Source organism: Vanessa atalanta, chromosome 22 (assembly GCF_905147765.1).
Source record: "Vanessa atalanta chromosome 22, ilVanAtal1.2, whole genome shotgun sequence".
In the NCBI taxonomy this organism is placed as follows: Eukaryota; Metazoa; Arthropoda; class Insecta; order Lepidoptera; family Nymphalidae; genus Vanessa; species Vanessa atalanta.
Genome location: NC_061892.1, coordinates 8,085,177 through 8,098,651, shown reverse-complemented (window position 1 = coordinate 8,098,651; position 13,475 = coordinate 8,085,177). Strand labels below are relative to the sequence as shown.

Here is a 13,475-nt window from a genome sequence, read left to right as displayed (position 1 = left end):
CTATATTGTGTATTACTATTGCTTGCGATTCTATCCTTTATTATGTAACTAGACATTCAGACGGACATAATTTAAATGATTAAAAAACAGCATGCCTCATTTTTTGCACAGCAATCCGATAAGACCGGAAAGAGATCAGACGTAGGACCAACTTCTTGCGGACTGTTAGGAATATCTCGACATTAAATCTCAATAATATCATATTGGTCCAACCGAATATTAGAATCAAAGACTCCGGGACTTGCATACATGTAAACAAATGAGAGGTTATATTTTGAATGCGATTTGTGTCAAATTAAAGTGTGAGTGTATTAACTCAAGGCAAATAAATATTAAGATTCTACACACGTGTACATGCAAATGACACATAACATTGATACGCTTTCGTTAGTATGTATTTGTTATTCACACAAACGGCAATCAGCTATACAATATATCAGTTGGTACGATAACAGAAAGAGCTATTTTAAGCTAAACTGTTTCATAATAAATGGGCTTTTGTAGTTATAGTTAATGCTTGCAATATTCATTTATTAATGCTCAATTTAGGAGTCTCTATACATATACAGTATCATCAAACATCAAAATTAGCATAGATGTTAAACGAGGTTGGCAAATTTTCTACCAAAGAACGAATTACTTGGTGATGCTTGGTGAAAGTCAGTCTGGGTTAGTACCATCCATACTCATCAGACATTCTACCGCCACACAAAAATAGTATTTAGTATTAAGATTTTAAAAGTTAGTGAGCCAGTGTCCCTAAAGGCGCAACAACCTATTAATATATTTTTTATTTTTCTTACTTGTATATATTTCTTCCGGTGACAAGATCTATGAGTAGTAGGGGTCACACTCACCCTCAGAAGGCCGATTTGCTCGGACGCTTACTAATGATAAACGATAAAAGATGAAGTCACTCGAGAAAATTTAAGAATTCTAACGAAACCGAATATGTTAAGATCTCTAAGCATTAAGGTGGAATAAAGAAGCTCACATACATGAACACATAAAATTACACATTGGAAATCGTGTACATATAACCAGAGGAATCGTCACAGTGTTTGAATGTGCCCTTAACCTATTTATTTTGGGTAGCGCAGTGTCTGTGATGCTAACGCTCCTTGAGAATTCTTTACTGGCACTTCCTCGCTATACGAGTGGTTGAGGCGCTAACGAGCTCGATTGATGGATGCACATGACAGAAAATTCCTTAATTAGGTTCCTACACCTACGTGTTGAGATGAAATGGAAATGCAACTACAAAGTTTATTCACATATACCTCAACATTCCATTTACTAAATCGTGGTATGTTAATAGAGGCGGTTATAGTTTCTGTTAAATTATAAAGTAAAGTTTGCTCTCATATTATCATAGTTTTATAAATATACATTATTTGTTTTTTATTTTACATTTAACTACAAGTATTGGTGATGATGTTGATTTTTTCCTACCTAGTTTAAGTTTAGGTGATCATATTCTAGAGATACAAGCCGACTGCGCTGGACATATTCACAGCGCCCACATGTGCGCGTAAACAAATGAACTCCCTATTTCTTTAACCTCAAAATCTTCAGGGAGTGTAAGCACTCTCAGACTATTTGCTGATAACGGAAATTTATCGACAGAAATCCCAATAACTTTATATAGGCCCAACTATGAACCTGAGCTCAGGATTTTCGTGTTCTGATCCTTATAAGCTAGATTCTAGAGTAAATAAACTATATTATTATAGGTATTTGTATATTTTCAGGTGGACGGCGTGTCCCTACATGGCGTTACAAATCACAGGGCGGTTGCCTTGTTACGTGATGCCAGAGGGCCTGTCGTGAGGTTAAAAGCTTTAAGGTAAAAATAACGATATCCAACCAGAAACAATTATTAATGGCTATATCATGTTAGCTGTTATCGCATAATCTCGAGCGTTACTTGCAAAATTTTATTTTAATGGTTCTAATCATATCAGGCAGTCATTCGTACAAATCTGGATGACATCGCGATACCTTTCATGAATCTGATTAAGAAAATGTGTCAACTATATTTCTGCAAAGATTTTTGTTATACCTATTTTATAACTATGTTCTTAGATCAATTTTATGAAAGAAGGAAAATCAGACAAACAATTGTTAACTAAAATAATCAATCTAAATATTTAAAATAGGAATTAAAAAAATTAAGGCATTTTATTTGAACTTACGCTGCTAATTTTACACATTGGGGACTTTGGAGATGCCTGGAGAAAACTTTAGTTGCTAAGTTTATAAACGGCTTATGTTTCCGAATTTGTAGATACCTTCGAGGGGCGGGGTTTGAGAGACTTCAAAAGGCATTAGCGGCTCAGGATGGTAGAAGATCACCGATAGCTCCACCCAGTCCTTCCGTCACTTCGCTCGCCAAATATAGTTTTAGTGTGGTGAGCATTGCTTTCTATTGAACTATTAGATACTAAGACCATGACTCGGTTTGATTAGGATTAATTTTTAAACTATCATTATCATCACCATCAGCCCGCTTTCGTCCACTGCTGAACATAGGCCTCTCCAAATGCACGCCACTGTGGTCTTTCTTCGGCAACTCACAAAAACTAAACAAAACTATCAATTATTTCGTTACTTTTACTTTAAATTATCAATTTATTATAGTGTAATTTTTCCTTTTGGTCTTCATATGATGTCTCGAAAACACGAAGACTTGTAATTGTTTTCACAAAAATATTAACGCTTATTTATTATAACCAATGCATACATCAAAAGTTAACTGGTATTTCGGGATCGTTTTCTGAGTTGAGTTTTGAGTTTGATCTAACGGAATGGCTCGACTGCTTGATATAATCTGCTGCTGTCTTGTAGAAAAAACCTTAAATTTATCATAATGAAAAATTGTTTCAAATGATGCATTGAACGCCTATTTTTAATTTATTAACATAGATTATTTGTTAAACATGAATGACGATCAAAACTATAAAGTACCGGAGAAACTAATATTAATTCATTTCTGCAGAGTCAACGGAAGTTGTATTCGCTGGTTTTCCAAGATAGTTGATTTTTATAATATCAAAATTACCATCACGTTTTTAGATCACTAATCTTTGTCTTTTTTTATAAAGTACGACGAATCAACAGTAATAGAAGCAGAACCGGAGTCAGAGATACAACCACACTTACCATCTCCCACCTCTCCCTCTGACGAAGCAGAGATAGTTATCGGACGAGATGACGATATCTCGGAACGCGAGATAAGAAGAATACAAGATAAGTGGCGGGACATCTTGCAAGAAGAACCTGACTGGCCTGGTCACCAATATCAATACGATATCATTGTAAGTATCATGTATAATACAAGGTCAGTTTTACTAATTTTCACTACTCAACAAAACATGATGTAGTTTGATGTTTTTGTTTAAAATCTGACTTCCTATCTCGATAGACAATCAGTAATCAGCAGTTCCTCAACAATTATTCACGAAGGGCTATTTTTTCCCCACTACTGGATTGGTTTCTATGTGTATTATATTTATCGATATCGTTGTTTATTGTAAAACAAATTTAACTTATTCTTATTTTATTGAATGATAAGTAAATTTCCTTTTTTTAATTTATAAGTTTTATGTAAATTATAAGAAAAAAAGAGAGCATTAACGGTGGGATGCTTGTCATCACTTGTTCCTCTAAACAGCGCTCTTCTATTTGAGCAGCGTCGTTGCTTCTCCATATTTAATATAAATTTAACGAATACACTTCTTCTATCTTCTTACAAAAAAAAATGTTAATGTACTATTTTGTTATTTGTTCCCAACTACATACATCAAGAATAACATTGTATTTTTTAGGTCGGCACAATAATGAAGGAAAAGGACAATGGTCTAGGGATATCCCTCGAAGGTACGGTGAGAGTGGTCGCGGGAAAAGAAGTGCAAGCAAGACACTACATCAGAGCTATCGCACCGAATGGCCCTATCGCTAAATTGGGCATTTATAAAGTTGGAGATGAACTATTAGAGGTGAGCATGACTTGTTAGAATTTACGGAAGGTTGCTCTCAATGATGATGTAAAAACTCTCAAATAGTAACGGATGTAAAACATCGAATGTGAAACGTCGATATAATTCATTTCTTGTTGGAGCCCTGACAAACATCACTGAGCTTCTTTAATTTTTGCTCGGCGGTGAAAACCATAGATAAAAAGTTGCAGTTGAAATTTAACTGGAGCATTATAGTGAAGCTCCAAACCAAGAAGAGAACTAAGGTTCGGTGGACAGATATTTACTTACTTTTTTTTTTTTATTTAGATGTATGGATAAATAAATATTTGTGTAAAAAATAAATATCGTTTGAAAGGTAAACGGGTGGCGAGTACTAGGAGCACATCACGTCGAAGTGGTGACGCGACTACGCGCAGTGAAGTCGCCCGTATTGCTCGTGGTCGTGCGCAAGCGGAGCGACGCGCACAACAGGCCTGATCATAGCTTTGCGAGGGTATAAAAACTTAAGGCTTTTTTTTTTTAAATATGAATAATAATTAATATTTTTTTGCCTCCAAATTTAAAACTTTTATAAAAGCCATTTAATGCAGTATCTGTTAAAGTTTTTTTATATTGTATATATTATTATACATAAGTTCATATTCATATTCAAATTGATCATGGTTCAAAAATAATAAATATGTACGTGATATATGCGGTTAATTACTATTGTACATCATTCGTGGTAAATATTAGTTTACCGTGACTATATTCGGTACATCTCAAAATTTATGATAGATATTCTTTTGGTGAATATCAAGTACAAAATTATTTCATTGTTTGTTTATCAAATTAATGTTACGTTTGATTGTCTGTTTTAGAGTGGTATCATAGGCGGTAGTCTACAAGACTTGCTGGCCCCACCGCAACGTCTCATCAAAGCTAAGTCAGAGAGTTCTGTTGCATCTCTGTGCAGTGCAACCACGGTCATGTCAGCGGGCCATGATCATGATGGTAAGGAAACCTTATTATTTTCATAGCAAAGTCACTAATTTGTAAATTTGCTTTATAGAATATTTGTCTCTATTTAACTAAAATGAACGTTATACTACCGTTGAGACGGCTTAAATTTCAATTGAAAGAATCTCTCTAATTAAACTCACGCTACAGAATTGGAACACAACATTACAAACAACAATGAGATTCAAACAAATGAGTTAGTGGTATCCAAATAGAACTATATTGTTGTATATAATAAATAATAAAGCATCAGATCATAATTCTTTCAGTTTTGTGCATAGCCTTTTCTTTTGAGGAGCTTGGCACTCTTTTCATCATGCAGATTCTTTAAGATGTTTTTTCGCCGCTGAATAAGAGAAGAATTGTGATAAACACAAATCAAGCACATAAAAAGTTAATAGAGCATATCTGTATTTTAAATCCAAAATCTTCCTCATTGCCACTACGATCAAACACTTCATTGTCAGCAATAAACATAAAAACAAGCAACCAATTTATTCGGATCTAGCAATAGTAAAGTAGGTTACACAAAAGGAAAGGATTCAAAGGGCAGAATGCAAAACCTTAAAAGAACTTAATTTTTATATGCCTTTTTCCATTAGGAACTTGTTATGTCTATATTTTATATTTTCTTTTAGAATTCTGCTCCGACGATCTTGAACGCAACAGGTCTAGATCCCTAGAGCCTCTGAGTGGGCTGGCGATGTGGAGCGACCAGGTGGAGTACATCCAGTTGCAGAAAGAAGACAGGGGTCTCGGATTTTCTATACTGGACTACTTGGTAAGCGCAGTACGTATGTAGATATGATTATTTAGTCTGTTATATTTTATTGTTTTCTTGGTTGGCTGTTCGGTATCCTTTGTCCTTTTCTGTATCCTATGACGTCATGATTTTTCCATTTTATTTTTCTTTGATTTCAAATTATATTCATATTGTAATAGAATAGCTACTTTATTTAATTACTAGTATTTGTAACTATAATATTGCTCAGGTTTATTTATGCCGACTAAAGCAGATAGACGGATGTTCGTATGTTTATGCTTATAATATGGTAAATTAGTGGAATTTATGCCCGTATTATATGCGTTTTCGAATCCAACCGATTGTGGAAACAATATAGTCAGCACCATAAAATGGTGTAAATAATCTGTCTTCTCTTGTAGGATCCGTCGGAGCCCGGTAGTTCGGTGATCGTGGTGCGCTCGGTGGTGTGCGGCGGCGCGGCGGCGGCGGACGGCCGGCTCGCGCCCGGCGACCGTCTCGTGTCCGTCAACGGCCGGGACGTGGCGCGCTGCAAGCTCGCCGTCGCCGTCGACGCCATCAAAAGCGCGCCCAGAGGTAAGACGTCATACGTGCCCTCGACAGAGCTTATAATTGGAGTCAGAATCTATGATAATAAACTATATATCATCTTGTCAAATTTACAAATCGTTTTTGTATTGTTGAAATCTACCCTTTTAATCCCACTTTGAAAACTAACATGAATCAAAGCATACCATTGAACTTAATTTTGATCCTTGTCCTTTTGATTAGTTAGTTATACAATAAATTAGCATACAGGATAGAGTAAAAGAATTTATTAATTTAATGATAGTTTGTGTGATATATCATATAGCACATAGCACTTCTTATTATAAAATATAAGTTACGGCTTTCCCGGTTGTAAATCACAAATAATTTCATAAAGCGATCAAAACAAAAGTTAAGATATAAAAAAATCTATTAAATACATTAAAATATTTTAACACTAAATCCTCTCCTTCTCTCCACCTTGTTGGTCTACAGTCTAGATATAAGGTCGCATATAGCGAGATCCTGGGTTTAAACCAAAAGGCGTGCCGATAAAAAGTTATTGGGCTTTTCTGTAGAAAAATTGTCATCATAGTGTTCTTAAAACTAAAAAAACTGCATTCATATCGTCGAAAACGTTACGCTAAAAATTTGACCTTGAAATAAATAGGAAGAAATATGTACGTAATTGTAGTTCACTTATCTCGAGATAACACTCGTGTATTGTAAAAAATGTTATAGAGAATTAATTCTATTTGCCAAATGAGATGACACAAGATAACGATACTGAAATTACCACATAGTTTAATTTTAATGAATTAAATCAGTTTGTTAATTGTATTTGAAAAAAAAACGTTCGTGGTATAATTCTATTTAAATTCATATATAGGAATCACATTTCCAAAAAATAGTTTAATTGTTGTTAAACAAATTTTCAGTGAGATTTTTTTTAAATATAATTTTATTGGGTGGGTGAATAGGCCACCTGGTGGTAAGTTATCACCAATGCCCTTTCATCATTACTGCACTAACAACCGTGGGAATTCAGTTCTTATCTTCATATACCTCTAATTACATTGGCTCACCCATCACACCGGAACACATTGATACTAAATATTAATCTATCCCATAAGGAACCAGATCGCATTCAATATAAAGTGTTATGATTGATATTTGAGTGTAGTATAACAAGTGATTAGATGTTAAAACTAAATCAAACCACTCATTAACTTTAATCAATAATGTATAAATTACTAATATTTTAGTAAACAATTCTACCAGCTACTAATTATATGATAACACTAGCTTAAACTGCGGCTTTACCATCGATCATTTATAAAACACAAACTTCCAACCCACTTTTACCCCCTTGGGTGTGGAGTTTCGTAGAATTCGGATTCGAATTCAGATGTTTACACTATATAAGAAACCTACCTGCCAAATATCAAGTTTATAGGTGTTATAGTTTCTGAGATTTAATGATTAATCAATGAGCGGTCATTCTCTTTTATATTTATTATATATTTTGCACATAAATGGTCCATACAAACGGACTAGTCCATTTATATTTTTACCTTGTATTAATTTTATTTTATTTATTTATTTATTTTATTTTATTCGGGAAACAAACAGTACAAATTAACATAATTAAAAAAAAAAAACATAAAATATAAATCATTGACCAATAAAGTTTCCACAATTAAATAATACATAGAATAATGCGAGAAAGTTAATTACAATTAAAAAAAACAAAAAATCTAATACATTAAATAAAAAGTAATATCATATAAACAGAAAATAATTAATAAATTATAGTAGAAAATAATATGTGTATCTGAATGTATACTTTATTAGTAGTATTAAATACGAAAGTAACTCTGTCTGTCTGTCTTTCACGTCCAAACCAATGAACCCATTTAGATGAAATATGGTAACAAGCATGTTTGAAATCCAAGGAATGATATAGGGTACTTTTTATAACCAACCCCTAAATCACGAGTGAGCCGCTGAAAACAACTAGTATCCTATAAATCTGTTAATATTTTTTAGAACATTACAAACATTATAATTTGTATTGAGAAGCAATAGACATTTTTTCCTTTTAAATTATTGTGCCTTATTTTTTATTATTTTAATACAGACCAACATATAAACAGGCTTATTTGTTGTTATTACAGGTATCGTCACTATTGGGGTAGCTAAACCACTACCTTGCAGCACCGTGGTTGGGGGAGAAAGGGCGAACGGACACAGCGTACAAAGCAGTCAGGTAAAAATTAACAATTTATTTATTTACCTTACCTATGATAAGACAAATAACATTGGATTTACAGATGATATAATAAATGTATTCCATTTTTAAAAAACTATTTATTCAAATTTCCATTTTATAAATAAAATAAAATAATTATTTTTTTCTATTAGTTTTAAGTGATGAGTGTTTGTGTTAAGTGCGTTATTGTACACTGAGGGGAAAATCTAAAAGTAAGTCATGTTTAAATTATAAGCTTTCTCTTTACGCTTAGAGCAGTATTTATAAATTCTTCAAGCATGCATCTCTTACTAATGCATTTTGTACAATAAAGGGAATGAAACTACCGCTCTAAGATTTTTTTTTAAATAATTTTTGTTTGGAAATTTATTTTGTAATTTATACATTTTTCCCTTTAGTGTACAATAAATAGTTTTGCATGCTTTATCGGTTAATAGTTTTTTGTTTTTTTTTTTTTTATTATTATTGGAAAAAGTTTAAATACAATAGTTTTAATAGTAAATTTAAATTACTATTACTATATAATTACTTAACTATTCTTAATCTTAAATACGAATGCCTGGTAAAAAAATATGTAGGCATACAAAAATAAAAAAAAGAAGTACAAAGTAACTAATACATGAAAATGTTTATTATGTTGAATGAAGTACATAGTTTGATTTATATATATTGTACATAATTTAAAAAAATGCTTTTTTTAATTGCGCGTTATTTTTATGTAAGGGTGCTAATTTGTGATATCTATACTTGCCATCCTTTTTATCCCAACAAATGAAAGAGAGATGGCATTATAACTTGTTACAAAAATTTATTAAATATTAGGAAATTTTATGGTAATAAATCTATCAAATTTGTAAAATACATTATTTTCTATTTAAACATCTCTCTTTCCAGAGACTGGAATACTTCACAAAAATTCTACGTCTTATAATGTCGCTGCATCGCGATATTATGGAGTTGGAACTGCATTGCTCCCAAGATGTAAAGAACACACCTTTCCGAGTTCCACCGAAGATCAAAGCGGAAATTACAATGAAGTGACAGAGAGGAGTTTATATATCTATTTCAGACGAATAAACTTCAACACTGTGTTAGACATAACCGTTTTGGCACAAATATTTGTTAAAAATGTATCTTATTCATGGAGAAGAACCAATTATCATGACATTTGGTGTGTAATTATTTGCACTGGTAGGAGAACGTCTGCCACATTCAACTGAATACTTTTTTAAAATAATACGGTTAGCAAATTTTCGCTGAATCTCAATTTGTTATAATTATAATTGTAGAAAAAACTTGGTAACACGTTGAAGAAAAATGAAACATTTTAAGTTAAGCTATTTTTAATATTTATTAAATTCATAAAATACATTATTAATATTTTATATAAAATATTAATTCTCGTAGATAACAAGTAACTGCTAATACTATTAATTAAATTCTTTAAATACTCATATTTTTACCGTATCTTTTTTTAAAGAATAGTTGTTACAGTTTCTCTGTAAAATATATGTTCTGAAGTTTGTATTTGTTTTAATCGTTCTTGAAAATATGTCTTTGCGTGATTATGGTCAATTTTCGTCGCACATAATATTTCAAAAATAAAAATAGTTTATATAATTATATAACTATAAAGAACTTGATAACATTTTCATGAAAATTGAAGGAATAGATTTTGTACTAAATACAAATTTGATAAATAGGAGAGGTAGGAAAAAACAATAAATACTATCCCTATCCCTACTATTATGTAATAATAACCAAAATTAAAAAAAAAAACCTACTATTTTACCTAATTGTACGTCAGCTAAATTTTTGTTACCTCCTACTCCAAGGTTTATTCTGGGTCACGTTTTTTATAATAGTTTTGAAAGTTACCAAATTAAATTATATCAAAAATAAAATTCTGGCCTATATATGTATCATATAAATGAAATGGCATATTAAATAATAAATGAATAAAAAACTATAGAGTTAAGTATAGAAAACATAATTGGTTGTGTAAAATTTAGCAATTCGTGTGTTGTAGTCAATTCTAAATGTGATAATTACTAAGAATTAATAAAACTTAATGTTAGAATAAGATGAATTAAGTTGTTTCGACTGTGTGATGGATATAATGAATTGATTTGTATGACATTACCATACCAAGACCACACCCAACGCATTTAATTATATTTTACGGATTCTTGGTATGGATTCAATATAGATGTTTTTTAAGGAACTAAACTTTCTAAAGATCTTCAATGGACTCGAAATCTGGAAAAGACTCAACACTCAAAACCACTTCAGCTTAAAATAGCCCTTAAAACTTTAGTCTTAACAAGCCTAATTCTTATTACAAAATGACGTGTACTCAAGTCTACTATAACTCTAATATATAAAGTATCTCAGTATTGAGACATAGATCTATCTATTTTATCTCTAAGAAGCACCCTTAGACAAGTTTTATTGCGGATAATGTATCTCTCATCTCTCGGATCGATTTTTGGAAGTAAAGTGGATCGTTAAACTAGAAAAGTGCTCCTTTTAATCTAATAATCCAACGTATTGCTCAATTTTCATACAGCTAGATTTTAAACTGCACTATTTAATAATACTCACTAGCATTTTCTTTCTCTGTTTCTCTCTCTCGCACTAAAACACATTTTATGTATAAAGGTGAATGTTTTATTTTTGTAGTCGTAAATTGTCCATGTGATGAATTGATATTAATGAAGTTTTATATCGCTTTAATGCTTTTAGTATTGTTAATATATGAAATGTATGTATTATATTATGGAATTGTAAGATACTCGTTTATATCTATATAAAAGGTATCAAAATTATGTTCAAATTAAGAATAGCAAAAAGTGTCTAATTTTTTTATTACATCATAATTAAATTGCTAATAGTATAATTTAATGTCCTAATGGCGAAATGAATAATTTTATTAAAAATTTACAAAAAAAATATGAAATGAAAAAATCTGCATTTTTGAAAAACCCAAGTCTATAAATTAATTTGCCGGGCTGGATTTTGAAACACAAGGTCTGCGGTCATCATATACTTAAAAAGTAATAAAATACCTTCCTAAGAAACTGATTCACACTTCTGGTGACTAATACTAAAACTAGGCTAGCGCTTATCTAGTTCAAAGACTGCGCCTTGCGATTCAGAGAGGTAATAGCCAGTGTCTTGGGTACAATGCTACAGAACAATTTTGGATTGCGTCTTTTTCTATAATCATTTATATCATGTCTATATAATTTTATTTAAATAAGCTTATTTTTTTTAGTATTATGTATCAATTTCATAAAATAAATTGGATCTATATAAGCAATCAGATAACGTTGAGTGTTTAGGAGACGGAGTGCCCTATTTGGGTCTAGTCTAGAGTTTGCTCCGGTCATTTTGGGGTAGAGAAATTCTCAAGCAGCTTTGGTACGTCCATGCTTTGTTTATATATGTGTCAGGTTTATTATTAATTTACCGACTAATTTTCAGATAAATATAAAAGCACTTAATATAAAAACCAATTAGGAATTTATTTACTTGGTAATATTAATGTTACACGTAATTCTGAGACATATCATAGAATAAGTTTAATTTAGTCAAAAAAGGTTTTATGTAATTGATAATAGATTAATAACGGTCAATGTTGTTTTTTTCTTTTCTATAATATGCCCATAGATAAATATTAATAAAAATTGTAGAATAAATATATTTAATAATTGTTGTAAGACTGTAATTTGTGGTTGAGAGAAAAAGTAATAAAAAGTTTAAGCTGTATTCGTTATTAAAGTAATTTATTGAAATATAATTTAATTATATTTTCTAATAATCTAAACGTCAAAATAAGTTCTTTGGATTTCTATATTATTCTTATAATGAATTTTGGCACATACAGATGTAATGTGGTTAATTTATGTAGAATTATAATTTTTTAATTCCCAAGTCCGTTGCATTGCCTTACACAAACACTAATAAAAAAAAAAGCGCACTAATAGTAATTTCACTCAAAAAATAAATTTACTAAACTAACTGGTTTCGTTTCATATAATTACTTATTATTGTTTTGTTTTTTTTTTTGAACATTTACTTATTAGTATTTGTCTAAAGGATCGTCGTCAAGTGCTTTGGATCCACTTAACTTATTTATCGAAATATGTTCAACGTAATCAAAATATAAAAACGCTATAATTATGTCGAATTAATATAGTATGTTGTGGTCGCTTTACATTTAAATCAATACTGTAATATGCCAATTCAAGTGCTGTTATAAGCCTAATTAAATTAATAATATTTTGATTTGTATAGATCTATTAATAAAATTAAACGATTTATTTTGCTCAGTCGACTTTAACAGCAAGTTACTCGTAACTCAAAAGTGGTTATTTATGTATAATAAAGATTCGTTAAATCTAATAGATCTGGGCATACTTTTTTAATCGCTACTTAAAATTAAATGTAAAACTACCATCAGGAAGACTACGATCAGTAAGAAGCAGATCCACACTTATAATATAAAAATAAACATAAGGTAAAACCGGTATACTTAATAATAATTATCAAGTCAACATTGTTGTAATGCTTATTACGATACAACAATTTGTTTTGTTGATAAGCTTTTATTGTGTCTTTTGTGTTGAACTACATGAATTCACAATGTATACGTCTAGATATTTCTGTGAATAATTTTATTAATCAGCGTTAGCTACTGGTGTCCAAAGCGTTTGCGCTTTTTTAGCTCAAAGACTGAGCATAGCATTACAGAAAGGTAATATCGTTAGCGTCCTTGTCAATGCCATTGGAAAATATTTTGGAAGGCGTGTAAATACTATAATTTGTATATTAAGACTGTTTAGTTTAATTTTATTTCTAAGAATGGATTAATTATTAATTTCGGCCGTATATTTATATCGATAACGATTTGTTTTTTGTGAATTGCGTT

The 13,475-nt window shown here is 31.0% G+C and overlaps 1 protein-coding gene across 1 annotated transcript in view; it reads left to right on the top strand.

Annotated features, from left to right (window-relative positions):
* Positions 1 to 13,475, top strand: part of LOC125072619 — a 188,665-nt gene that overhangs the window by 66,943 nt on the left and 108,247 nt on the right. Inside the window, exons 9-17 of the mRNA XM_047683252.1 lie at positions 1,752 to 1,846; positions 2,288 to 2,411; positions 3,105 to 3,317; positions 3,828 to 3,998; positions 4,336 to 4,473; positions 4,841 to 4,973; positions 5,618 to 5,760; positions 6,144 to 6,318; positions 8,448 to 8,539. Of these exons, the coding sequence (XP_047539208.1) occupies positions 1,752 to 1,846; positions 2,288 to 2,411; positions 3,105 to 3,317; positions 3,828 to 3,998; positions 4,336 to 4,473; positions 4,841 to 4,973; positions 5,618 to 5,760; positions 6,144 to 6,318; positions 8,448 to 8,539 (1,284 nt within the window). The remainder of the gene's footprint in view (positions 1 to 1,751; positions 1,847 to 2,287; positions 2,412 to 3,104; positions 3,318 to 3,827; positions 3,999 to 4,335; positions 4,474 to 4,840; positions 4,974 to 5,617; positions 5,761 to 6,143; positions 6,319 to 8,447; positions 8,540 to 13,475) is intronic.